Raw genomic sequence first — 27,556 nt, 5'->3', positions numbered from 1 at the left:
TGCATGTATGGGCTGGATGGAACTGTGTGGATTGCACTTGTGTATCATACAGTTATTAACGTGTATAGACCAACGCAGAATCTATTCCGTAAGCGCGCACCGTTTCGTCTCCCGCTGTGCTCACTCGCTGCTGATCCAACGAGCACGACATTTATTCTTATCCTTGAGAAGATTTCGTGATACCAGCCCATTGTGTGCTACCGGACTCCCCCTAAATCTGAACTGTCCGATCTAATTCAAAGTACAGGATTAAAGACCTCATCCCCACCTTGGCACATATGCAACTTAGTCCTTATTTTTTCAGATTATTGCTCGGGGTCCACCATCTCCAATCTCTCTCTCTCGTGTGCACTGCAACTTCCCCCAAAATCGCCTCTAGGGTTAGCTGTAGCTCAACCCGCCTCCACCACCGGCTTGCCGCAGGGAGCTGAACGACCCTCGAATCCTTCGGCACAGCCACCGCAAGAGCTCCAGGATGGGGAACCTCTCCCTTCTGGCAATCCTAGCCACTAGAGGCGGGGCCTCATCCACCCAAGACGGCCACGTCGGTGACTTCGACGGTCACATCGGGTACGCCTCCGATGACTTCTTGGTGGGGTCATCCTCCACCAACCATAAACGCAACAAAGGTGACCTGATATTGCTTGTTACTGACTTCTCTTATAATCCTTCTGTGCTTATCTGCACATCCCCAAATCTTTCTCTCTTTGCCCAAATTCCCTTCTTGTTTTGTGCTTCCAAGTGTTATTCTAGATTTAGATGGGACGATTAGCTTAAAACATTCAGCTGGGAGAAGCTTAGGTGGTAACTTGTACCACCATGGACTTCGACAATTTGGGACTTGAGCTGGAATCGACTTCCGTTATATAATTGGTAATGGTAAAAGGTGGATTTTTGTATAGGAAGGCAGAATTTTGTTGGTCTTCGGTGTATTGCAATTAGTACTGTAGATCACAACTTGCCGATGCTAATTATTAGAGAAAGGTAGAATTTTGCTGGTGACGTGGTTAGGACTAACCACGTACTCGACTCGACTATACCCGCTACGGCCCAGCTAGGGGCCCACAAGAAAACCTACTACGACTCCAAGAGTCTACATGCCAAATCTTGCGACTCAAGATAAGGAAGATTAATTAGAATATATCTCCTCATTGTAACCGACTTAGACTCTACCTTAGACCTGGGTTCCTGCATATATAAAGGACCAGGAGGGGGAGCCAAGGACACCCCAACTTAGATAGAAGCCGCCTAGTCGCACTCGCCAGATCGAAACTGTGCATCTAGCCTTCACGACACCCCATTGTAATCGACTCATCAATACAAGATCAGACAAGCAGGACGTAGGGATATTACCTCGTCGAGGGCCCTGAACCTGGGTAAAACGTGTTTCCTGTGTCCTTATTACCGACGAGTTCGCCAACACATACACTCGAAACTTTCTTAGATACAAGTCCACTAATATGAACATTGTCGAAGTCACAATTTCGTCAGCTGGTCGTTGGTGTATTTTAATTTTCAAGCAGTTAAAAGGACACAAGCATCTCGTAGTGTATAAATCTGGCATACATGGGCTTGGCATCTACGCATCAGAGCTCATTCCGCGTGGTTGCATGGTAATTCCTCACTCCTCAGTGTCTCCTTTCCTTTTGTTATATAGCATATTACTCCCTCCATTTCACAAAGAATGGCACGCACGCATTTCAAGATTTTATTTTGACCAACAATTAGACTAATGATTTGAGGTTTATGTGTTACAAAAAATTATATCATTAGATTCGTATTTCAAAAACCTTTCCAACGATATAAAATTTGTAACATATAATCTACATACAATTGGTCTAATCGTTGGTCAAAGTTCGACCTCGAAAAGCGTGGACGCCATTCTTTGTGAAAGGAGGGAGTATGATATAACAATTTAGCAAATGAATATGTTCTCATATATCCGCATCAACATATTCTAGATTATAGAGTACGTTGGTGAAATTGTGTGAAATTGTTGGGCAGCATGTTGCTGACAAAAGAGATTGAGAATGTAACCTGGAAGTACAATAGTACCACCTGTGGATATGTAACGGCCCTTGATTATCATCAACAAGTCGAGATCTAATACCTTGCAATACACCATAGCACAAAAATTCTACCTTCTTCTAAAAAAATCAACCTTTTACCATTACCAAATATATACCAGAAATCTATTCCATCTCTCAAGTCCCAAAATGTCAAAGTCCATGGTGGTACAAGTTACCACATAAGCTTCTCCCAGCTGAATGTTGTAAGATCAATAGTCCGATCTAAATCGAGAACTACACTGAACCACCAAAAAAGAACGAAATTTGGACAGAGAGAGAGAGGGACTTGGGGAGGTGCAGATAAGCAGAGAACTAGCATGTCACCTTTATTGCGCTTATGCTCGTCGGAGGCGTAGCTGATGTGACCGTCGAAGGCGCCGACGTGACCGTCTTGGGTGGGTGAGGCATTGCCGCTACTACCTAGGGTGGCGAGCAAGGAGAGTTCCCCTTCCTGGAGCTCATGCGTCTCGTCTCTCTCCGCGGGTGGCTGTCGTCCAGCCATGCGACAAGCCCCGGACAAACGCTTTGCGGCCCCACGCCTGACCATCGACCATGAATATCCGGACTCGGAGGACTTCATGCCGATCGCTCATGCCGGCCCTCGCCGTACGGAACGTAAGAGTTTCTACCATCTTCTTGTAACCCTTATAACACTCGTAACTGAAATGCTTATTCCTGCTCTATCCCTGAAAGAGCCGACTCGGGTGAGCATGCCGCTGAGGCGTTGGAACCGGCTGCTGCTGCGGCGCCGGTTCGGGAGAAACGCGCAGTTGCAAAGTGCCCCGCCGAGAAAGATCTTTCGCAGAACGTGAAGCGGAAGAAAACTGCGGCACGTGGTCCTAAGCCGAAACCCTTGATCGACGGGTAAGGCTCTTATTACCTCAACCTCTGGTGCCGGTTTCCTTCTTCAAAATTATGCGAACGACTAAGCTTTTTATTTCTGCAGGGAGGCTTTAACAGCCACGCAATCTCGGACGTGTATCGCGTCCGAGATCCCGGCGGCTTCCACTTCTTGCGCCGAGGTTTGAAACCCGGCCACAGGTGAAAACGAGACTGCCGCGGATCCGACAACCCCCGCCCGGGATGTTGGCCCCAGTGCTGACGCCACGGTCGTCGGCCAAATCGAGACCCCCCAAACCGAGACTCCTGTGGCCGGGGTCTCGGCAACCGAGGCCGCTACTGAGGCTGCTCCTACCTCGGCCGCATTCGAGACGCCGACGGAGCCGCCGCAACAGCCGGTGGCGGGTCCTCAAGGACCCCAAGGGCCGCAGCCGACGCCGACGCCGCCTCCGTCTTCGTCGCGGCCGGTGGATGCCCAACCTGCTGCCGCCCGGGCCAAGAAGGCCAAAGGCCCTCCTGCTGCAGCAGGGTTGGTAGCTCAGGGTTCCGCTGCGCCGCGGCCTTCTGACAAGCCGCAGGAAGTGCCCCTTCGGACGACCAGCGGGCACAGTTGGGGGTCGTTGGGCCAGTCCGTCATGGACTGGAACAGCGTCGACCACTACGAGGTGACTTCCAGCACCTTGCAGTTGGCTCGGCAAAGCCCGCTGGTGGGACCTCCGCCCGCAGCGACTCCAGAATCGGTGGCCACCCGGATGTACCAAGCAAGGGTGGCTTTGTTTGAGGCCAGCCGATCTGCCGAGGTATGAAGAATTCCTTAAAATATTTTTCTTTCAATTCCGGTGTAGTACCGATACTCCTAGTCCCCGAGGTTTAGGGCGAGTAAGAATTAGTCGGCTGAAGCTCATCTCAAAAAACTTCAAACCCTTATTCCCCGAGATTCAGGCCGGGTTTTAGAATAGTCGGCCTGAAGCTTAGAAACTTCAAACCCTTATTCCCCGAGATTCAGGCTAGGTTTCAGAATATTCGGCCTGAAGCTTAGAAACTTCAAACCCTTATTCCCCGAGATTCAGGCCAGGTTTCAGAATAGTCGACCTGAAGCTTAGAAACTTCAAACCCTTATTCCCCGAGATTTAGGCCGGGTTTTAGAATAGTCGGCCTGAAGCTTAGAAACTTCAAACTTTTATTCCCCATTGATTTCCTGTTGTAGTGAACTTATTTGTGAATCGCTGTTTTGGCAGCTCTGCATGAACAAGCGCACCACCGCCTTCAAAACTTTGTTAACAAAGTACAAGAAATTGGAGACGGAGCACAAGGCGTTGAAGGCTGAGCGCGAGAGCCAGGGTAAGCATATTTAACTGAAATACGATCATTGTCCGACCATCAATATTCAGCAAAGACTAACATTTGTTCTTGTTCTCAGCCGGGGACAACGCTCAAGTAGCAGAGCTGCTGAAACGCGTCGTCGAGGTTCAAGGTAACACTTCATCTTTATTCCGGATTCCATTCATATTAAAAATCATCCTCTGTAACATAAGTCTGCTAAACAGATGAGAAGAAATTACCCGGCTGCTGGCGCAGATCGCGGCTCAGGCCGAGACGTACAAGACCGAGGTGAGCCAACTCACCTCGGCCCTCTCTTCCCAGGCCGATGAGAAAATCCGCCTGGAAAGCGAGGTGAAGAAGGGCAAAGACCTAGCTGCCTAGCTTGAGACCCGTGCTACTGCCGCGAAGTTGGAGGACGCCGAGAAGACCGCGTTGTTCAAGGTCGTCCGGCATGAACTCATCAAAATTGACAACATGCTGACGAGTAGTAGCAATAATGTGCCGAGACTCACTGCTATGTTTTGTCTCTGCCAGAGTTCTTCCCCACATCCCTCGAGCATGCTCAAGAGACCGTGAAGGTCGCCCGTCAGAAGAGGGATCCGGCAGCAGCGGCGGGGGAGCCGTTCGAGTACGACTTGGTGGATTACCTGGTGAGCATCGCGAGCCGGGTTAAACCACTCAAGTCGTTCGGTGTCGACATGCTGAACGCCGGCATCCGGGCCTTCCGCGCGCTATGGCCGGGAGAAGAAGCTCCTGCGGACATCCCGAATCTGGCGAAACGTTTGCTGGAGACGGAGTCCCAGCTAAGCGACTGGCGGGAGTCGGCCGCGCGCATCGGCGCCGACGAGGCGTTGTCGTTCGTACTATCATGGTACGATGGCATCAACCTTGACGTGCTGCAATCGATGCGTGCCGGCTCTCCTATCTCACGGACCCGGAGTTGGTGGCGAAGCGCAGGGAGCGGGCCTACTCCTTCATCCAGTATGCCGACGTGCATACGTTTGTGGAGGGCCCAACCTCTGAAGCTGACGCCGAGATGACCGACGGGGAAGAAGAAGAGGCTGCAGCCGAGGAAGATGCTGTGGACTTGGCCTCCACCGAAAATGCTGCGCCGAGTTCCGGCGCCAACCCCTCCGTCTCTTCTTAGCTTAGTCGTGAAAAACTTTAGAAATATTAGATTCCCGGAATGCTGGGTGCAAATGTAACCGGAATACTTTTGTCTGTAAGACACCAAGTTTTCAATTTAAGAAAGTCTTTTGTTTATCGGATTCCTGACCGAGTCCCCGAGTTTATTTTTTCTCTTAGTGAAATTTTATGACTTCGGTTCTTTTGTGTGCCTTGTCAGCGTTCGACGTACGAATCGCCAAGTCGTAAAACCACTCTCTCGAAAAAAGTAAGTCGAAGAATTCGCTCGGCAATAACCGAGTTAAAAAGAAATGCCGAATGAAGATAACGTGTATCTCGGATCGCCTCTTTGCTTGTTTCCGTAGTCATTTTTCATGTGCTCGGTTATTTTATACCCATCTCTAGCTTGCCATGAAGCCGGGTTGCGGACAGCAGCGAAGTCATAGAGGGGTTTTGTCAATACCGACACACTACTAGATTAACGTAAGATTACGCAATTAAGCCATGCCGACATACAAAAGAGAATTGCAATAAAGAAGTTAAATTTAAGTCCCCGAGTTTCTTTTAAGAACCCATTGGACAATTTCATTGTCTTAATTAGAACATTCAACATAAGGAAAAACAATACAAATACTCAGCTCTCAAGTATAGAACGGACGGAGCGACGCTACATTCCATGGCCTCTTGGTTTCCTCGCCTGACCGGTCCATCCTGTTCGCCTTTGGATATTGTACATCTATAAGATAGTAAGAATCATTGTGGAGTGCTTTGCTCACAATGAAGGGTCCTTCCTACGGAGGTGATAACTTGTGCATGCCGGCTGTGCGCTGCACAAGCCGGAGGACAAGATCTCCTTACCAGAATACTCGCGGGCTGACCTTTCGGCTGTGATAACGCCTTAGGTGCTGTTGATAGATGGCTGACCGAGATAGAGCCAATTCCCGTGCTTCTTCGAGCAGGTCGACATCATTTTCTCGGGCCTCTTTCACCTCGGCCTCCGTATACATGGTTACTCGTGGAGAGTCATGTTCAATGTCGGCTGGTAAAACAGCTTCCGCCCCGTACACAAGGAAGAATGACGTGTAGCATGTAGAGCGATTGGGAGTCGTCCTGAGAATCCATAGCACAGCCTGGAGTTCATCCAGCCAGCATCCCGGAGTACGCTCCAATGGTTCAATTAGCCGGGGTTTTATGCCGGCCAAAACCATGCCATTCGCCCTTTTAACTTGCCCATTGGATTGAGGATGTGCTAGGGAAGCAACATCCAGCCGGATTTTCTTTTCAGCACAGAATCGCGCGAAAGGTCCCTCCGTGAAGTTCGTTCCATTATCTGTGATGATACTGTGTGGGTACCCATATCTCAAGATGATATCCTTTAGAAATGACGCCGCGGTTTTGCCGTCACACTTCTTTATCGGCTTGACCTCAATCCATTTGGTGAACTTGTCAACCATGACCAGGCTATGCGTCATGCCTCCTCGCGCCCGCTTGAACGGTCCTACTATATCCAAACACCAGACGGCAAAAGGCCAAGTGATTGGAATAGTCTTGAGTTCAGATGTCGGCATATGAATCTTGCTGGCATATCTCTGGCAGCCATTGCACTTCCTGACTTTGTCTTCTGCTTCTTGTAGTGCACTTGGCCAGTAAAAACCATGCCGGAAAGCTTTGCCCACTAGCGTTCTCGAAGAGGCGTGATGGCCACACTCGCCTTGATGAATATCCCGAAGTATTTCTTGTCCTTCCTCAGACTCGACGCACCGCTGTAGGACGCTAGTGACTCTCCTCTTGTAGAGCTCACCGTTAATGATGGTGTACGCCTTCGCTCTTCTCTAGATTTGCCTTGCCGATACTTCCTCTTTCGGGAGATTCCCATCTTTGAGGTAAGACATTATTGGTTACGCCCAAACCGGCACAGGATGAGTAATAAAGATTGGCTCATTCGGCTCGTCTATCTCCATTGGCTCAATTGTCATTGTTTCTGCTGAGTTAAGGCGCTCAGTCCTCGGGTTACCGGAACCGTTGCCACCGTCAATGTCCATGGGAGTGACGTTGGCTTCTGAGCTCGCCGGGATAAATATCGACTCCGATTCCGGTGAGGGTTTGATGGACGGTTTGCGTAAATGCTCTAACGCCACCCCAGTTGGAATAGCCTGTCGTGTCGAGCTTTGGCGAGGTCAGAACTATGCCGGCACCAAACCCACTTTTCATCTTAGAGCCGTCAAAATGCAATTTCTAGTAGTTAATTTCTGGGGGCGGTGGTTCATACTCCATTTCAGCCCAATCCACCAAGAAATCCGCCAAAGCCTGAGATTTCACGGCATCCCGTCTGTCGTACTGCAGCGCATAGGAAGCCAACTCGACAGCCCATTTTGCGACTCGGCCGCTCGCGTCTTTGTTAGTCATGATTTCCGAGACGGGCGCCTCACATATAACTCGGATCTGATGTGCCTCAAAGTAATGCTTTAGCTTCTTTGCCGCCATATATACGCCATACGCCATCTTTTGGTAGTGGGGATAATTTTGCTTGGACGACGCTAACACCTCTCTCAAGTAATATACTGGCCTCTGTACCGATTTGCCATTTTCATCCCTTTCCACTACAATGACAGCACTAACAACTCGATTTGTCGCTGCTATGTATAACAACATAGGCTCCTTCTCCATCGGCGAAGCTAATGTAGGTGCCGTAGCAATCATCTTCTTCAGCTCTTGAAAAGCTAGGTCCGTCTGTGGTGTCCACACAAATTTGTCGGTTTTCTTCATCAGCTGGTATAAGGGTATAGCCTTTTCACCGAGCCGACTCACGAAACGACTTAGCGACACTAGGCATCCTGTGAATTTCTGCACATCTTTGAGGCACTTTGGCAGTTTCATTCTTTCTATAGCGGCAATTTTCACATGGTTGGTTTCTATTCCTCGGCTTGATACCAGGAAACCAAGCAACTTTCCTGCCAGCACATCGAATGTGCACTTGGCCGGGTTCAGTTTCATTCGGAACCTCCGCAGATTTGCGAATGTTTCCCGGATATCATCCAGGAGCGTGGCGCTCTTCTTGGTTTTTATGACGACATCGTCGACATATACCTGCACATTTTTGCCGAGTTGATCATGTAAGCACTTCTGCATGCACCTTTGATAGGTAGCTCTTGCATTTCTCAAACCAAACGGCATAGTGCGATAGCAATAAGCCCCGAACGGGGTGATAAATGATGTCTTTATTTGATCCTTAGGGTTCAATGGTATCTGATGAAAACCAGAATACGCATCCAGAAAAGACAACAACTCACACCCGGCAGTGGAGTCAATCGCTTGATCGATCCGAGGTAACGGAAATGGGTCTTTGGGACATGCCTTGTTAAGGGTGGTGTAGTCGATACACATGCCCTATACCTTGGCAGCAATTGGGTCGTCTTTCTTCTTCTCGACCATGACCGGGTTTGCCAGCCAGTCGGGATGCAACACTTCCCTGATAAAGCCGGCAGCTAGAAGTCGGGATACCTCTTCCGACATGACTTTCCTTCTGTCGTCGGCGAAGCGTCGAAGGGGCTGCTTCACCGGTCTTGCGTCTGGTCTGACATGTAATGAGTGCTTAGCTAACTCCCTCAGCACACCTGGCAGGTCTTGAGTTGACCATGCGAAGATATCCCAATTCTCACGGAGGAAGCTGCTGAGCTCGCCTTCCTATTTCTCCCCCAGGCCGGCACCAATGATGACGGTGCGGTCCGGGAATCGCTGTCGACCTGTACCTTTGTCTGCTTGGCTGCCTGAAAAACCACACTTCCATGAGGATTGGTCATAGCCGGCAGGCCGACTTGTGCCGCCTGCGCCATCGCAATAGCTTCTTGTAATTTCTTCTTTTCGCCAGCGATGACCAACGACTCGGCCAACGCAGACCCGGCCGCTGCACATTCCATTGAGCATTTGTAGTTGCCAGTGATAACTATGGTACCATTTGGTCCTGGCATCTTCATCTTCAGATAACCAATGTGAGTAGTAGCCATGAACTTGGCGAGTGCCGGTCTGCCAAGCAGCGCATGGTACGGACCGCTAAGGTCCACCACCTCGAACACTAGATTTTTGGTCCGACAGTTCTCCTTGGTGCCGAATAAGACGTCCACTCGGATCTTGCCTACCGGGGCACAAGACATTCCCGGCACTATACCATGAAAGGTAGTCCGGCTGGGCTCAAGCATGTTATCTGTAATGCCGAGCTTAAGCATCGTGTCGCGGTATAGGATATTGATGCTGCTCCCATTATCAATGAGGACCTGAGTGAACTTGATGTTAATGTCAGGCCCAATGAGCGTGGGGTCGACCACCAGGGCATATCTACTAGGGTTGTGCATAACCTTGGGATGGTATGCCTGGTTCCAGTTGATCTCCTGCTCCGACCAATACATGAACTTTGGGACTGCCGGCATAACAGCATTGACCTCCATCTCTCGCCTGCGCTGACTTTTCCTGTCAGTGGGCTTAGTGATGAAAATCATGTAGCTCTGGTGATGCTCCTTGTCCTCTTCTCCCGGTATACCCTGGGATTTTTTGTCCCTCCACCTGGTTGACTGCATTGTTTGCCTGAGGGGGTCCTTGGATCTGTGCGTTTGCGCCTGTGAGGGGTGGAGGTGGAGGTAACCGGCTTGCCTCGCTGTTCTCGGCCCGTTGCATCCAGCCGCGTTGCCGCGTTGTGTGGTTCGCCATCTTGTTGGGGTTAGTCGTGTCAAAACGACAAGGCTGATCTAACATCACCTCGAAAATATACTTCGGCTTATCTTGCCAGGGTTTCTTTTGTTCTCCCTTCTTGACCCACTGCTGATTTCCTGTTTTCTGACGCTGGCTAGGGCCGGCATCAGGCTAGTCCTGAACTGCAGCGACATGGGCTGGCCCATACCGGTAATCCGGCCTGTCATCTCTTCTCTTGTTGCGATGATCTTGATGATCATTCCTCCGGAACGCCCCAGAAGGATTGTATGTCGGGTGCTTCCTTTGTGGTTCTGCTGGCATCAGCGATGGCTGAGTCGGATCGCCAAGCGCGTACATGTCGGCGATCCTGATCGTTTCAGACAGAGTGGTCGGCATCTCTCTTTGCAGCCTCTGCCATAGCATGCTGACGTGCCGACATCCTTGGGCAAACCACGCTATGGCTTACGATTCCACTATCCCTTCACAGGAATTGCGGAGATTGTTCCATCTTGTCAGGTAATCTCGGTCGGTTTCGTTGTCTCTTTGCTTACACATGGACAACTGTTGAGGACGATTCGGCCTCTTCTGGTGCTAGTGAAATTGCTGACAAATGCTTCCTCAAAGTCTATCCAGCAATTGATGCTGCTTTCTGGCAAATTGTTCAACCATATCCTTGCCGGCCCCACGAGCATCTGGGGTACATAACGTACCGCCCATCTGCGATTGCCACCTGCCACGCTTACTGCCGTGACAGTCTTCCAGCCAATCTTTCGGCTTAGTACTGCCGTCATACGTTCTTGTACCCCTGGGCAGCTGAAAACCCGGGGCTGGTCTCTCCCTCATGATCCGATGCGCGAAGCAACGCGGTCCCGGAGGGCCTTGCTCCTCCAGAAGCTCGGACAGATAAATTCTATCAAGACGATGTCGAACATCCAGGGGCGATACCTGCCTGTTCCCAATTCGGCCTCCGAGCGGGCCGAGATTGTCGCGCTCACGCCTGATATAACCCTCGTCAGCCATGGCCGAGTATTCATCATCGTAACGGTCATAACGGCGATCTTCACCTCGATACAGGGGGTTGCGCTCGACACCCTGCTGTCCCGCAGCAGTATTAGGTGCCGGACCCCGAGGTCGGTGCCCATGGTCATGCGAGTAACGCTGTTGCTGATCTCGGCGGTTGCCGCCGGGACGCCGACCACTTTGGCTGTCATCCACCCTTCTGACTACTTGTTTCTCGGCCAGGGCCGGGTCACAGCGTTCCAACTGTTTATCCCAGCAAGAGTTAACGCTTTTGTCACGTTTGCCACCAGGTGAGGACGCTTGCTTGTCAACCAGGCCACCAGCATCTGCAACCGAGTGAATGACCTGAGATGCACCGGGTTTGCCGTGCATTCTCAAGTATGCCTAATTCTGTTCGTTGGCTGTTTGGAGCAGTTCTTTCACGCGTAGCTGCTACTGTCGAAGTGCCTCTCCCGTAAGATTCGGCAACTCTTCAGCCGCAGCCTCGGCAGCCCTGAGATTTTTGACAGGGGTATTGTCGCAGTCGTGGTGGTGTCACGGCAGATGCCATAGGATGGCTTGACTTGGGGCCAATGGACGAAGGAGGATCCAGAGAAGGGAGGACGTGAAGAAGAACACGCACGATTCACACTAGAACACACAGATTTACCCAGGTTCGGAGCCCTCTTGCCGAGGTAAGACTCCTACTCCTGCTTTGTTGTATTAGCCGAGATAGGCAAGCTCTACAATGGTGCTCCTTGAGCTGTATTCTTGAGGAAGAAGAAGAAGAAGAAGGGGAAACCCTAGAATGTCTAAGTGCTCGATCTCCTCTCCAGGGAGGTGTAGTGCTCTATTTATGGGCCAGGAATGTCACACTGACATGCGGGCCGAGTCCAACGTCACCTTCCTTGGGCCCCGCCGGGCACGCAGTTCGGTTCCCTCCAGGCAGTACCGCAGGGGACAAGACAACTTTACTTTTCCCTGCCAGCCTACAACGGGTACAGCTATCCTCTGCCGGCTTCCGTCATAGATTCCCTTTCGGTGCTTCTTTAGCGTGGTCACCTGACACCGGTACGCAAGCGCTGACTGCTTTTCTGAGATGATGATGTCGCTGCTTTACTTTGCACCGCGTGGTCAGGATAAGACCGTTGAAGGATCTCGGCACCGCCGAGGTCGAGGGGCTCGTCCTTATCCTGCAAACTTACAAGATAAGAAAACTATGCCGGCATACGCCCGGGATGCCGGCTTATCGTTAGTTTAACTTTATGATGCCGGCATACGTTACTATGCCGGCTTTGCCTTCGTTATCTCGGCTAGAGTTGTGTCGCCATGACCCTACCCGGGGTCATCCCCCCGACAAGAGCAGTCGCTTTCCACACTTTAGATGTAGCTTAACAATTATTGATGTTTTCCTTGAGCAAGGTCAGGCCCCGAAGGCAAGCGAGGGCTTTGGCTTCTTCCAGTTTGCTGCATCTTCGGCTTCTTCAAGTTCAGTACTTAAATGTTACTTTAGATGTAGCTTAACAATTGCTGGATGTAACTTCTAAGAACTAATCAAGATTTTTTTGGATGTTGTTTACTGTTAGTTTAGATGTCGCTTAACCATATTTGGATGTAACTACTAACTACTAAGGGTTTTTTTTGTGTGTGGTAGTTCATTGTGACTTTAGATGTAGTTTACCATATTTAGATGTAACTTCGATATCAAGATGTAGTTTCTTGAATAAAAGTACTTCTTCACTATACTAAGGATGTAATTTTGGCTGATTGTTAGACGTATTTTTTTAACACGAAATTATTTTATATCTATCATTCTAACAATTTAAATTTTGTATTGACAGGTTTTGTAATCTCCCATGGTTTAGGTGAATCCAAATAATAAAGAAGAGTGTAGATCAAGGTCAGTAGAACATATGGAGCTAATTTTGTCTTGCACACGCCAAGGACGCGAGTTTGTTCTTGCCAATCACCAGGTGTTAAATTAGGATCCGTATCTGCAAACTTCTTCAGTGTGTCATTCTAGTTGACGTTGTTTTCCTCTGATTCGTGCAAAAATTTGATAGTTTTGCACATGATGGGCATGTTTTCTTTTTGGTCGACTACGCACTTGCTGCACAACTTGGATTTCCAGTACATAAGTACATTTAGTTATCAGTTTCAGAGGTTAGAAGCAAGTAGCATTCTGTTTTGCAACTTGAAAGGTGTTGTCAAAACTCTACTGAATACTTGGATGTAAGTTAGGGTGTTTGGGACATGGAATCTTTTGTCGGCTGTCGCACCAGTGGCACCCGGGGTACCACCGCTGCATAACGCGTGGGCTACCTCGCTTGCTCCCCGGGAGGATCGCACCCCGGGCAGCACCCCGCGAGCTGCCCGGCAAGTCACCAGCACGGCAGGGCTAGCCGGGCTGCGGGGCTTGCCCTGGAGGGCAGCAAGAAAAATCCCGCCCGGGCGCTTCCCGGGAAGGTTACTTGCCGGGAAGGGCGTTCCCGGGCACAGGCGCCCGCTACAGGAGCGGGACCGAGTGGGCAGGACAGCAACACCATGTGGCCGCTCGGTGGGCCCCCCGTGCGCAGGGTTCGCCAGGACAAGGAGTGAAGCACACTCAAGCATTAAATGCACCGACAGAAAGGGGGTTCCCCATCCAATCAGCCTACAGTGACTGGCCCGGTGTAAATCCTAGGCACGTAGGACCCTAGTTGCAGGGCTACCCATCCTGCATGCGAGCCAGCACGGCAGGACCGAGCTGCCCTGGCTCCCTGTTCGCCATTTGTCACCCATGCACCGAGGCACTTGTGGTATCCCCTTGAGTATAAAAGGAGGACCCCCGCCAACGGTCAAAGGGGTCGGTCCGGTTCGGGTTTGAATGGACTCTCAGTTCACTACTAACTCTAGCCAATAGTAGCAAGTAGCACTTAGCTAAGAAGAGAGAGAGCACCCGGGGACTTCCCCCGGCAACTTGTAAACCGTCGCTCATCGATAAATAGCAAAAAACTCAGAAGCAGGACGTAGGGTTTTACACCTCAGGGTGGCCCGAACCTGGGTAAAAACGATCTTGTGTTCATCGTGTCCCAACACTTGACATTGGTCCCGCCAACGATCACCGGAGCGATTCCCGCCACCCACTGCCTAACCTAAAAGGGGGTGCTCGCGCATCACCGGTGTCTGAGCCCCGTGCTACGACATCGGCTATCACGAAATGATTGTTTACAATTTGTTCATTTTTTGTGATCAGATTATGAGTTACCTAGATGTAAATTTTGGTCGTTGAAGTTCGATCATCTTTTTTTCAAGTCAAACCAAAATCATCAAAAGATCTAGTGTTTGATCCTTTTTAGTGGTTTTGGACGCTAGCTCGAAGCGTCCATAGAAAAACGAATCCTGGAAGGACATGACAGAATGTGTGCAAGGGAATTTAATTCCGTGCCCTCGTTGGGTTCCCCGGCACGTGAAGAGGTGTCAGATCTGCTTTTAGAAAAAGTGTGGACAAACGGAAGTTTCCTAATCGGTGTTGTCCAAAGTGAGCACTCTGTACGCCAAATCGTGCACGCGCACTCCGTAGCCCTCCCCATAGACCAAACCTTAAGATTTTCCTTTGTACTTGCTTTATATAGAAAAAAACTTAAACAAAGAGATCTTTGGAAGCCCAAAGCAATCAGCGTTGTGCAATTCAACCTGGGCAGCTGGGCCGCTGACGAAACGGACTGCAGAAATGTTCCGTTCTCTTTAAAACGAGACGGCCCAACCAACCTAGTTGTTCACAAAAAAAAAAACTAGTTTTGTTTTGAGAAAGACGGACCATTTTTGGAAGACTCAACTCAGGCAGGGAAAGTTTTACAAAGTAAATAAATTCCGGGATACACAAGGCAGTAAGGCGGCGTAGGGAAGACGCCCGATGATAATTACTACGGTCGTCGTTGCTCGCAACACCTCCAATTTGGATCGCGGATCCGCGACGCGATCACATGCGTTTTACGCCCTTGGATGGATACGTACGGTGTAGACCAAGGAGCGGAGGCGCTACATGTATTTTTACAGAAAAACCCTCACGTTATCTCGCTATTCAGAATACCTATATAGCGGTTCGCGACTCCAGCTCGGATCTCAACCCTACCCCCACTACGGTCCGGCGAAATGCCCATGGTCACTTCGGCTTGACGCAACGTCTCGTCTGCGGCGAGCAAGGGGGGAGTGGGCGGTTGCGAGATGGAGGCAAGGCCTCATCCTTCCCGCGTACGGAGGGTAGCCGCGAAGAAGCGGCCGAATGCGTGGGGGAACAGTGCGAAGAAACTGCAGTGGCGGGAGATTGCCGCGTACTCCGGACGCGCCTTCGCCACGAGCACCGCAGCGGAGAGATTCCGCAACATACAGCTCCAGGTCCACCACACGCCCCTTTCCCGATTGTCTGGACTGGATTTGTGGGTGTCATTGGGGGTGGTTGGCATGGGTTTGGTGGTTTAAGGGTTAGGAGAGAATTGATTGAAAATCTTTTACTTGCACGAATTGTGGGAATAGTTGGAACCAAGCTCAGGGGATGTGAGCTACGAGGGCTATGGTGAGGAGGAACGTTGGCCTTTGGTCAATTTTTTAGGAGAAACCGAGAAAGTCAATTTTGAAAATAACGATTTGTTTTCTTTAATCATGCACTGGCTTCACTTTGGTTAAGTAATTGGGTGTTGGACTACATAGTGTAATTACATCAGTAGTGGTGTACTGGAAGATACTAAGAGGACAAAAAGGGTAGTTTTTGTTGATGTATTCATTTGTTGATTCTTTGGATGATCATCATTGGGATAATTTGGTTTGTTGGAAGAAAAATGTTTTGAATTCTAGTCTCTAGAGCATAACTTATGGTCGGATGAAATGGATAATATGAACTTGGTGCAATGTGTTATCACCGCTTCATATTTAAATTTCCCAGCCTTGAAAACGAATGAAAACTCTGTTAAACTCTGAGAACATGAAGTCATGAACTATGAATATATATGTCATGATCTACATTTCAACGATTGATTCAGTTAGTCCATTTACTTCCTCTTTTTAGAGATTCAAACTTGGCTAGTTAACTTTATCTCATTCCCCACTCAGTTGTTTAGCACTTAATTAATTCTGGTCGAGTTGCTTGGTGGTGCAAATAGTATTCCTTATTATAAAATCCTTTCCTGTATTTTCCCTTCTCCCTTTCTTCCCATGTATTTTTCCCTTTCAATCTGCTGACATGCCTCATACCATCTGGGGTTCTTATTTCTTAATGAAACTTATTTTAGTTTTCTTACTCTTTAAGGGAGAATTTGATACTCATGATCCTAAGGAGAATGGTTTGCTACAACCTTACTTGAGGAAACGATCTGAAATTATCGAGATAGTTGGAGCCTCTGATATTATATTTGCTTTATCGCAGTTGGGAATCTGTGCTGCGTTCAGTAGAGGTACACCTGTCTTGATATTGATAATGACCGTTCTGGGTTCAAACGATCATTCTGACATGCTCCTTGGTTCCAGCGACAAACCAGCGGATTTGCTTTATGAATGGAAGTTCAGATGAAGTAATTCATAGTTTGTTTTACAACAAGAACAACGACTCACTCATAACTGTATCAGTTTTTGGCTCCGAAGATTTCAGTGACTTAAGATGCAGGACAACTCCAATAGAGTGAGTTTGACTTCTATTCCTTTTGCAGTGTCAGGCTTATACTTTTTTCATTTTATTTAAATGATAGTTTACTCTTTTAAGGTATATACGGCGTGGAAAGCCAGATGCTGGTTTCCCTCTTTTTGAAACAGAATCCTTGAGGCCAGGTTTTGTGGAATTTGATGATGAAAATGGAAAGGTGCTGACTCACTCAGCTCATGACAGGTAACAGAACTCCATACCTTTTTAAGGGCAAGACAATTTACTCCGTCCTGATTATGACACTATTTTCTCATTTCAAACAGTATTTATAAAGTGTTTGACCTGAAAAACTACACTACTGTATACAATATCTGATAAAAATGTTCAAGAGATACAGACAAGGTATGGAAATCTCTCTTGATTTAATTTCCTAAATTTCATTGGCATTTTACAGTAGTCCTGTATTTTCTTGTTCGTGTAACTTTTCTGTTCGTGCAAAACTGACGCGATGTTTGATATCATTTTTCTCTCACAAGTAGAAGTACAAGACACCCCTTCAGGTTCAGATTGTAGTTTTTGAACTGTGTTGTGCCAAAAGAGACAAAAGTTGATTAGCCAATCAATTAATTAAATTGGTAAAAGCTGGTTAGGCAAAAAAAAGATTATCACAATTATACGGAATGACAAACTACTGCCTTAATCCACATAGTAACGGTACAGTACAATGGCTGAATTCTATTTTTATCTATTTGCACACCACTTCTGTCATTCAATGGTTGTCTTACCTTTCATCTCATATGTTCTAAGATCGCAACATTGTTAGCAACTTAGTTAAGATAAAGAAGCAGAAAGCAGGTAACCAAACAACCAGTTATCTAAAAGCAGTTCAACCCAATAGGTGGATTGTCCTAATCCACTTCAATGCCATATGGAACCTAACTTCACAACGGAATGGTGAAAGAGATACTGCTTTGATTCTTTAAATGTGCTTGAATTATCTATTGAATTTATATGTTTTGTAATACTTGCCAGAGAACACTTAATATTGTTGGGTCATTTGGAAGTTCCATTGTTAATTCCATCATAGGGAGATAACTGAGAATTGAAGAAAAATACAAGTGTTTGCACTATTACTGTGGTGCTTCTTCACAGAGCTTCCTCGCTTATCTTCCAAATTAAGTTCAATTTGGTTGTTATCTCAGAGTTGCATTCATATACCTATTAGCTATACAGTGCCTGGACTGGCCTATATCCAACAATATCTCTTAACAGGAAACAAGAAAGAATAAGCAAGTCATTATTGTATCTAGTCTCCGTTCTCCCCTAAGAAAGTCATGCTGCCCTACCTTCTTCTTGGCTGTATTTATCCTGTAATGTTCTAAGGACCATCACATGCATATTATTTTTGTTTGGTAAAGTAACTAATGATGAACATTTGGGAATAATAGAATTGTGTTTTGCAAAGTGCACTTCAGAGAGTGCTTCCTTGCTCTCCCAAGAAGTGAATATAGCAACTTTTAGGGTAAAGGCAACCACCCACAACTCTGCTACCGCATATGTTGTTATAAAAGTTTATTTGCAAAACAAAGTTATACTAATAGTTATGTCGTTCTTTGCCACTTCGCAGAAGGGATTACTTTATTGCTTTTCTTTCCAGAGAAAGTTTCTTGTGCACAACTTCCATTCACAAGTTTCATAATTAGCTCACAAATTTATATCTTATTGCTTATTGTTGCCTTCTGACAGCTCTGGTATAATGCTATTGATCTACACTGCAAATAGGGGCTATCTTCCTCTTGACATTCTTTCTATCGAAGATGGTAAGCTCTTGAAGTCATTCAGACATCTTCTTCATCACAATAAGAGGGTCGATTTCATCGAGCAATTCAATGAGAAACTTCTAGTGAAGCAGCATGGGGAGAACTTTCAAATTCTTGATGTAAGCATTTTTCCCCGTAGTATGGTAGGAAGGAAATAAAGCAAAACAATTTATTTTCTTTTTTGTCATGTACTTCTGTGTGTCACTGCAGGTGAGCAACTCCAAGATAATAGAAGTGAGCAGGAGTGCGTTTGTGACTCCATCAGCTTTTATTTTTCTGAACGAGATGCAGTTGGTCCTGACCTTCCGTAATCGAGAAGTATTGGTTTGGAATTGCCGTGGTGAATTGGTTACATCCTTTGAGGATCATTTGTTGTGGCATCCTGATTGCAATTTAAACAGTATTTATGTAACTACCAACCAAGACCTCATTATCTCTTGCTGCAAAGATGATCCAGATGATTCATATCCAGAGGATAATGGTAACATTTAAACTTTATGATGCTTCAACATGTATTGCTGATGTGTTATGATTTGTAACGGAGTTCGACCCCGCTGCTTGTTGCATTTGACTAATGTACTTCTTATTGATTACTAGTGCTGCCTATCAGTATATTTCTGTTTTATCTCGTCATTTTAGGTTTGGTTTGCAGCAATATCAATTTTTTCCTTCGATGGTAGTCATTGCTTCCAAGCTTAGTTTTGGCTCCATTTAATGATCGATGCATGCAATTGTCCGCACATTAGTGTACATCACGAATGTCTGTTATGCTTGTTTTGACCAAGTCCTCGAAACATCACAATAGGAATGAACTATTCTTCGAGTAACTTGAGTGCGATGTTTTCCAAATTCTCTACTAAGTCAATTAAACAAAAGATGCATCAGTAGTATGTTGAGTTGCATAGGTACATATTGGTTATTGCTTTTTTCAAGTTGTATGTTTGAAAAATACCCCTCGAACTTACTGCAGTAGATATATATAGGAAGGATGATGCTTTATTTCTCCCTGCATAACCTAATTTCCACTTTGATTTGTATGCAGCTTGTTCTATAAATGTCAAAATAAAGGCAAGAAACCTCAGTAAACAAACGAAGTCATTGAAGTTCCTAAATACTCCTGCGGAGGCCCTAAGGGACATCACATCTTTGTACTATGATGAAGAGCACGAAGAGATCTACACGCTGGCAACCAACATGGCCTTGTGCATGTGTGGTCAAATTAACAGCTGCTCAGGTAAGCAGGTTACATCAGGCACCAACAGATATTGTCATCAACATTTAGCACCATTACTATGTAAGCAACTTTCATCCTTGCCTTCGTGGTGGGAATGTGGAAGTCGTTCATGCAAGGATTTTTATCCCTACTCTTAACACTGGACGATGCTATGTAAGCAGACAACTGACATCGGGTGCGTTGGAGCAAAAATGACAATGTCGGTGATTTGATAATTTTGGCTTTCGAACGTTGTGGATCCCCTGGGAAATAATTCGTTCGGGCACCGGAACTCCAGTCCTCACAAGACCAGCTTAGAACACGTGAACAAAACGAGCCTTGCAGAAAGTTAGAAAATGAAAAATGCATACTACGCCAAGCAACTTCCAACTTCGCAACAGCTGCCTGCCGTGTGGCATGCAGTTTCACGCCTCACTAAAAAAAAGTTCGACCCTTCACATATAGCCGAGCAAAAATGGCTATCTGTCATGTTAAGGCAGCCCATGCGGCAAGACCAAGTTACAAATAGAGCTAACTGCAAGTAAAATCCCCTTTTCTTGATGTTCATGAGTTTGAGAAAGGTGCGGGCATATCTCAAATTATTCAACGATGCAATCACCCATGATCCATCGCAAAACTACAACACAAAATTGGCTACCGCAATTTTGAGTTCAGACTCTGGTATTTTACTTGTCAACAACTTCAATGAGTGTCGTCTCAAAATCAGCAGGAGCCTCAAAACCATGTAGGTTCATTACCGTGGCGGCAACATTGGCGAGCCCAGGTGTCTGGATATCGGACCGGAACTTCACTCCTGGGTGGAGACCAGGGCCTCCAATAGCAACCGGGACCTGCAAATTTACAGACGAGTTAAATATCAAATGATAAATATGAAAACTTGCGTTGGTTTTGGTTGTACGAGAAAAATATCAAAGCATAGCAACATTGTACTTACTGGCTGAAGCGTATGTGAGGTAAGAATTTGGATGCTGCCACTCTTGTCGAGCATCGGCTGACCAGCTTTGTTTCTTTTCACCATATCCTCAGCGTTACCATGATCAGCAGTGACAAGATAAATACCACCAACTTGCTCCACCGCATCTAAAACTATCTGTTCCGAAGAGAAAGAAGTGATAGGTTAAGTACAGGTGCAAAGACTTTACAATAGCAACCAAGCTAAAAACATCAAAAACATACTACCTCCGTTCCATAATTCTTGTCGAAATATTACATGTATCTAGACGCTTTTTAGGAATAGATACATCCATGTTTTGGTAAATTTGAGACAAGAATTATGGAACGGAGGGAGTATATTAGAACTGTGTAAGCAACCAAGTGGAAAAGACCAGGAAAAAAATAATCTATAGTGGCACATGTATCTCCTGTCTAAGGTTTATTTTCTTGTTCTCACCTTCACGGCTTCATCAGCAGCCTTGCAAGCAACCACTGTGGCCTCAATATCACCAGTGTGACCCACCATATCACCATTTGGTAGGTTAATACGTACCTACAAAAATAATATGCTAAGTAACTTTATGGGAACCGAACACAATCATCTATTTTAACTGTCAGAACTCTTTACCTGGTCAAACTTTCCACTGAGGATAGCATCCCGGGTTTTCTCGGCAATTTCGAGTGCCTTCATTTTGGGTTGCTCATTGAATGTGATACCACTATCACTTGGAATCTCTACATACTCTTCCTTGGTTTCATCGAAGTATCCTGAACGGTTTCCATTCCAGAAAAATGTGACATGGCCAAACTTCACCGTCTCACTGTTATGAACAAATCAATGAGTCCCGTAAATACAAATAAGAAAAAAAACAGGTACTCCCTCCGACCCATATTACTTGTCGAAATATTACATGTATCTGGACGCTTTTTAAACATAGATACATTCATATTTGGGCAAATTTGAGATAAGTAATATGGATCGGAGGGAGTAGGACTATGTACTTAGCACATAACATGATAGAACTCTAACAATCGAACCAAAACAGTAGAGCATGCAATAAACTAGACATAGTAAATGTTTTCATTTACCCTGTGAACATCAGTTCAAGTAATGGTTCCATACTGTCTTTGACAACTGATCATGACCAACAATTGTAGTACAAAGATGAATGTGAAGAAAGATAATGGAAAATCAGGTACTTGCCTGCAAGCAAAGGTGCGGACACCATTCTTTACCAAGTATTCACCAGATGTCCTCTCTATCAAAGGAGGGTCAACAAGGTACTTGCTTGGAAGCTTCAACTCGCCATCATATTGAAGCATCCCAGCATACTTAATTTTTGGTACACGAACACGATCAAATTTATCAAAATCAGCAAACTCCAGTGCTTTAGCAAGCATAACCATGCGATCAGCTCTAAAATTGAAAGTCACAACTGCATCACCATCTACTATAGGGCCTACTGATTTGCCACTCTCATCAACTATCACAAACGGGGGCAAATACTGATCATTGGCCTTGGGCTCTGCTCTTAGTGTTTTCACAGCTTCAAGTGCACTCTGGAATTTGTATGGCGCTTCTCCAAGCACCTGGGCATCCCACCCACGTTTGACCACACCCCAGTCATTCTGCAAATTATGAAAAGTATGACTTTGACTTCAGCAGGGAAAGATACATATTCCAATTCAGAAAATAGTTCAAAATTGTAACACACTGCTAAACAAAACAAGTTGCTGGTCGACCATAAAGAGAGTGTACCTCATAACGGTCCATGGTAACGTTCATCCTTCCTCCACCGGATGCAATCCTTGCATCAACACCCTTCTCACGAAGCTGAGAAAGATCATTCTCTATTGTCTCTACAAAACCAACACTACTGCCATCCAAAACATCACGCCCATCAGTAAGAATGTGAAGGCGAATTCTTTTTGCTCCCCTCTCACTAGCACCTTTTAGAAGTAACTGAAAATAGAGTGAAACAAAACAAATAATTTAAATCATCACAAGACAACAACCTAAGGGCTGAGCAATCATGAAGTCAATGGCATGATTAATCTAGCATACCTGCACTTGATCTAGCCGGGAGTGGACGCCACCATCACTCAACAAGCCAATAAGGTGCAGGGTACCTTTATCAAAAGATTCTTTTATGTAATTGAACCCCGCTCCTTCATAAATTTTGCCAGAAGCAAGAGCAGCATCAACAAGCTTTGCGCTGTAGAAATAAAGTATATTGTTCAATTAGCTTTGCAGTAAACAACCAGAAAGAGTTGATGGCTATATATAAAAAAAAGAAGTGAGAGTGTGAAAGAATCATACAAGTGAAGCAAAATAATGCAACAAAGTTGATATAGCAAGTAAATTTTCTAGATTCATTTGTGTATAGGCCATAGTTATGTGTAGGACTCAAACACCATAACCAACGCAAGCACAGAGCAGCACCGACAAGAGATGAATCCTAGCTGGCAATTGCTCAAAAAAGTTGACGATAACACGACACAAGACCATTAGACCATACTTACAGCAGATAATATATTTCCAAAATAAATACAAAATCAACAGCATACCCTTGGGCAAAAATCCGACCAGCACCAAGAGCATTGTGGCCAACTTCACTGTTACCCATGTCGTCATCACTAGGTAGACCAACAGCTGTTCCATGAGCCTTCACTAGTGTCCACTTCTCTGGAGCACCCTTTTATTTTCCAAAAAAACAAGTTTAGCTGAAGCATACTTTATAGCATATCTAAAAGAAAGTTATGAAGGAAAAAACTAATAGCATTTGCCAAAACTGCAGACAAGCAAATCTAGCTTAAATACAACATATGAATTGGAAACACTGTAGTGAGACACTACATAGGCGACTAGTTACTAGTGCACAGTATTGACAGTACTTGAGCAAAAAGGGACTGATAATCATCACATCAGATTCATCGCCATACCCGAACAAAGTAATCCAAACTCACAGCACATGGGCCTGTGCAAGATAATTCAGACAATAATATGTGTCTACTGGCTGAAAGATTACAGAACAAGCATGCTGAACAAAGGATCATGCAACAAACTAACAAAGATGCCTAATCTACAGCAGAAAAAAATGTGGCAACCACATTAAGCACAATTTGCCACAACTTTTAGGTATTTGTTGGTGCACGCTTCTTCATGCACCATATGTCATATAAATAACAATTTGCAAACTTTCGCCACACTTGTGGCTCCAATTTTGTTAAAAACATGTTTAGTCTTAACCAAACATGGTCCGTCAAAAGAAAATATTAAACTAATGATTGCGGTTTTAAATCCAACTTTAAGGGTACACAGGTGTAAGGAAACATACATTCTTGAGCGAATCCATGACGGGCGTCTGGGCGACATGGATGCAGTTGTACTTGTCAGGGCTGGCCTCGCCCCATCCGTCCAGCACGATGACAGCCACCGTCTTTCCCTTTGGGAGCTTGGGGTGGTCAGGCAGCGTCCAAGAGGAACCTGAGCTCGCCATCGCCTACATAATCACACCAACACCAAACAGCCATATAAATCAAAGTTACATACAGCAAATCCACAGAAAACAGATCTGCACTACAGAGTGACAACACAGTATCATCAACTAGCACTAATCATTAGATCGGTCATTTCAATCTCCAACAACATCAGTGACTTAGTGTGATTAACCACGTCAAGTGCCTGAATAAAACTGAACAATTGCCTGTATCCATTTCTCTATATGGGAAATCCCTATAAAAGATTCTTCTGCCAGATCCCTCTTCTCCCTATCAAATTCCCTAGATCACCCCCCCCCCTTATGTTTCAACTCTCATATATTTTATTCATATCTTGCAATCTTTTTCCTGAACAACTAGATTGCAAACAACTATGATTTACATCTAATCTTTCCTATTGATTAAAAGTTTTAAACTATATTGTTCAAATTAACTACAATACTATAACTTAAATAGCAGACAATTTAAACAGCAATAATAAGGTTTCTAATGAATATATTATATTTGCTCTTGTTGTAACATATTTTTTTGTGGTGGCTCTTTTTCAAACGGCTATATTTCTACTGGCTATCTTTCTAATGGCTGTTACTATAAGCTATTTCTAATAGCTATATTTCCTAGTCTATATATGCAAATGCGAGGACATTGCCTGTTCTCTAACATGTTGTCACATCTTACTCTGGCAATACGTGAGTACATTGTTATTAACATCAGTTGAAGACGACAACAACGAAATCATTCCCATAATCCACAATGAAAATTTGTGGTTGAATGCTCCACGCCATGAAAATTATATGCGATTCAGACAGCAAGCAAAAGTACCAACAGCAAGTATCAGTATCAATCGAGACAACGAGCGGCAGGAGCAAGCAGTAGTATAATTTAGTAGTCCATAGAGCAAACAGCACATAATCAAGCAACACATAAAGCAGCAGTAGTATTTTTTTTTTTGCCTATGGATGATGGATCGTTCCCCTGCTCTCCTATTTCTCTATTTCACAAATCAATCTCGATTTCTCTGGCTCACCCTCTCGCTTTATCTTCTCCATCTACCCTGCATCCTGCAACCTCCCCTCCCGATTCGCCCACTTCACTCCTGCTACCTCCCACTCCCGATCCACCGCGGCCACCACCTCCTGCAAACTCTCCCTGCGGATCCATTCGACTACACCGCTAGCCTCCACCGCCGCCGCCTGCCTTATCCATGCCCCTGCTTCCCCTAGCTCTCCCCGACAACGCGGCAGCCCAACAGATCGGGCGGCGCCTCGTCCAGATCCTCTCCCCTCGCGGTGACCCAAGGAAGGACCCAGCGGTCTTCCTCGTCGAGCAGCGGTCCGGAAGTGACCGGCATATTCCTCAAATCAAGGATGAAGGGGAGGAACAAATCAGATCAGAGAGGTTGTTCTTACCTTTGCTTTCGCTTTTCTTCCTGTGGTTTGCGGAGCAAGAAGAACTTTTTCGAGGGCGGAGGATAATATGAGAGGGCAGGCGGGCGGGCGGGGTATTAATAAGGGGGGAGCAACGGCGACGAAGGGTGCGAATAATTTAGGGTGCTGCTGGCCTAATCATTGGACGGTTCGATCAACGCTGTGGGGGTACCGATTCGAGCCATCCGACGGCTGAGGATTGCGTGCGTACGAGCTAGCAGAACGGGAAATTCCCCATTGTAAGTACTTTTATACCAACTGATTTGACGGACGGACGCAAACCACGAGATCCGCCAGTTTTATATTACGCCCCTGGTATTGGACGGCCCTGATGGTGCCGCCTGTCACGGAGTCACGTGACTTTCGAGGCCTGGATCTCGACGTCAGATCGCACGGGCGGGCGTGAGAGGGGGCCCCCTTTCGGTGGATATTCTCTTCAGATGCCGTTTTGGTCGCAGCGTTTTCTGCCTCTTCCGTTTTCGTTGTTTCCAGTGGGGAAAAGGCCCTGTTTCTTGCTAACCAAACAGCTGTCTGATGCATGGAAATATTTGACCTTGCAACCCGGGAAACAGCGTATTCTTCATTTCTTCTGGGAAAGTTTGGCTGGCTGTCCAATGGGCTGGATGACGAGCTGGGCAGGACGAAAAAGGAGTCTGGGACGGGCGTCGTGCGTGCGGCACAGCTAGAAGAACAAATTACAGCGGTAGTCCATGGGGCCGCACCGGGCTTGGAAAACCAGTAACGTCCCGTCGTTACGCCCAAAGGTTGGACTCGTTCGCTTTCTCCTGTCACCTGTCGACAATGCACATCAATCACCGTCGTCTTTTCTTTTAGACTAGTAGATTTTTCTTTTCGAAAAAATTCTTCCGGAATCTGGTCAGGGTTTTCTGGACCATGGGGGACTTCGGTTGGGGGGCCTGCGCATTCGATGCATTGCTTCGGGCCTGCAGCCTCGGCCTATCCAAAGTGTTGGATTGTTTATTGGGCCGCAAAGGGTATTCTGGCAGGATGGGCTAAAGGATGCTTCTACGCAAATATTGTGCGTTTTATGAGGAGCCAACGTAATTTGAGTAAAACCCTAGCCGCCGCCGTTTTCAAAGAAGCTTCGATCTCATCTCCAGTGTCTGGCATCAAGTTTTATTTATTTTTTTTGTTAGGTTTTTGTGTGCTTCTCGACGGCGTATTGACGATGGAGACGCCGTCATCTAGAAGTTTGGTGTCATGGCTCCTTCATTGTTCTAGTGTAAGCGTTGTAACCTATACCATGGAGTCAGTGATTCTCACGACACATCTTTTCAGATTTTTGGTTTTTTCCTTTGTTGGTTCATCGACGGAAAAGTAGTTTTACAACATGTCTTGCAACGGGTATGATCCCGGCCATGGTGCGTTCAATACTTCAATGATCTTAGGTTCTCACCGTTTGAGGTGGGCGGCTCATGCGGCTTTTCAAAAGCTCTAAAGTTAGTTCAGCTTGCGCAAGCATGATATTCTGCAATTTTGTCGACAAATACGTGGAGGAATATCAAGATGAGAAGGATGGATCAAGAGAAGTTTATTTCGAAGGACTACAATAAAGTTTTTAGTTTTGTTAAGCTTTTTTATTATTTGTGTCCGTTCATATATCGATCTTTTGTACTTTGCCTCTTAGAATCAACAAAGTCAGATTGTTGTTCTTAAAAAAAAAGTAATTTGAGTCGATGCCACCAAGGTCCAAGCACCACGGATACTTGACGCCAAATAGAAAGAAGAACACTCGCCGGGCCTAAGAAGTTCAGACACCATAAAGCAGAACAACAACCGACCAAATTGAGCGAAAAACAAGAGTACAAGTGCCCAATCTGCTTTTTTCCTTTTGCCTAGCTACGCCCCCACTTTTCACACATCATGAAACCGATAAGCTACAAAGAGTGTTCGACCCTCTGGTCGTCAAAGTTCTTTGGTGTTCATACAGTTTTTCAGTTAATAACAGCAGTCCGTAACATTCCGGT

At 46.1% G+C, this 27,556-nt stretch overlaps 2 protein-coding genes and 1 pseudogene across 6 annotated transcripts; 2 read left to right on the top strand and 1 right to left on the bottom strand.

The window, feature by feature from the left end:
- The first annotated feature begins 212 nt into the window (after positions 1–212).
- Positions 213–13,291, top strand: LOC112271030. 5 transcript variants are annotated; one of them, XR_002963810.1, is made up of 7 exons: positions 1,781–2,684; positions 2,765–2,933; positions 3,016–3,709; positions 4,148–4,250; positions 4,330–4,383; positions 4,457–4,673; positions 4,767–5,500. XR_002963810.1 is itself a non-coding variant. In XM_024459919.1 (6 exons), the coding sequence occupies exons 3-6, from the start codon at positions 3,545–3,547 to the stop codon at positions 12,916–12,918; spliced, it is 360 nt and encodes a 119-aa protein (XP_024315687.1). In that variant the 5' UTR covers positions 1,781–2,684; positions 2,763–2,933; positions 3,016–3,544; the 3' UTR covers positions 12,919–13,291. The 5 variants fall into 5 exon arrangements, 1 of the variants encoding a protein (XP_024315687.1); XM_024459919.1 differs by lacking the exons at positions 4,457–4,673; positions 4,767–5,500 and adding an exon at positions 12,881–13,291 and having other exon boundaries at positions 2,763–2,933; XR_002963809.1 differs by lacking the exon at positions 1,781–2,684 and having other exon boundaries at positions 2,691–2,933.
- Positions 13,292–15,102: 1,811 nt separating this feature from the next.
- On the top strand, positions 15,103–19,833 carry LOC100836011 (annotated as a pseudogene).
- Positions 19,834–20,122: 289 nt separating this feature from the next.
- LOC100835392 (2,3-bisphosphoglycerate-independent phosphoglycerate mutase) lies at positions 20,123–25,840 on the bottom strand. The gene is made up of 10 exons (XM_003564434.2): positions 25,551–25,840; positions 23,979–24,143; positions 23,209–23,336; positions 22,706–22,856; positions 22,400–22,603; positions 21,845–22,269; positions 21,269–21,461; positions 21,098–21,193; positions 20,642–20,797; positions 20,123–20,537 (listed from the first exon to the last, which is right to left on the bottom strand). Exons 2-10 carry the CDS (start codon positions 24,138–24,140, stop codon positions 20,373–20,375), a joined length of 1,680 nt encoding a protein of 559 aa, XP_003564482.1. The 5' UTR covers positions 24,141–24,143; positions 25,551–25,840; the 3' UTR covers positions 20,123–20,372.
- Between the last annotated feature and the right edge of the window lie 1,716 nt (positions 25,841–27,556).

Source organism: Brachypodium distachyon, chromosome 2, assembly GCF_000005505.3.
Source record: "Brachypodium distachyon strain Bd21 chromosome 2, Brachypodium_distachyon_v3.0, whole genome shotgun sequence".
In the NCBI taxonomy this organism is placed as follows: Eukaryota; Viridiplantae; Streptophyta; class Magnoliopsida; order Poales; family Poaceae; genus Brachypodium; species Brachypodium distachyon.
Note: the sequence above shows the minus strand (reverse complement) of the source record. Positions and strands in the feature narration are given on the sequence as shown.

What these genes read in the sequence shown, in the direction of transcription:
- LOC100835392 (XM_003564434.2), bottom strand. Translation starts at nt 24,140, where the DNA reads ATGGCGAGCTCAGGTTCCTCTTGGACGCTGCCTGACCACCCCAAGCTC. An exon ending in CCCGGCTAGATCAAGTGCAG is followed by an intron (nt 22,604 to 22,705) that starts GTATGCTAGATT and finishes CTCTATTTTCAG; the next exon opens with TTACTTCTAAAAGGTGCTAG. An exon ending in TTACCATGGACCGTTATGAG is followed by an intron (nt 22,270 to 22,399) that starts GTACACTCTCTT and finishes CATAATTTGCAG; the next exon opens with AATGACTGGGGTGTGGTCAA.
- LOC112271030 (XM_024459919.1), top strand. Translation starts at nt 3,545, where the DNA reads ATGGACTGGAACAGCGTCGACCACTACGAGGTGACTTCCAGCACCTTG. An exon ending in AGGCCAGCCGATCTGCCGAG is followed by an intron (nt 3,710 to 4,147) that starts GTATGAAGAATT and finishes CTGTTTTGGCAG; the next exon opens with CTCTGCATGAACAAGCGCAC. An exon ending in ACGCGTCGTCGAGGTTCAAG is followed by an intron (nt 4,384 to 12,880) that starts GTAACACTTCAT and finishes TTGTATTGACAG; the next exon opens with GTTTTGTAATCTCCCATGGT.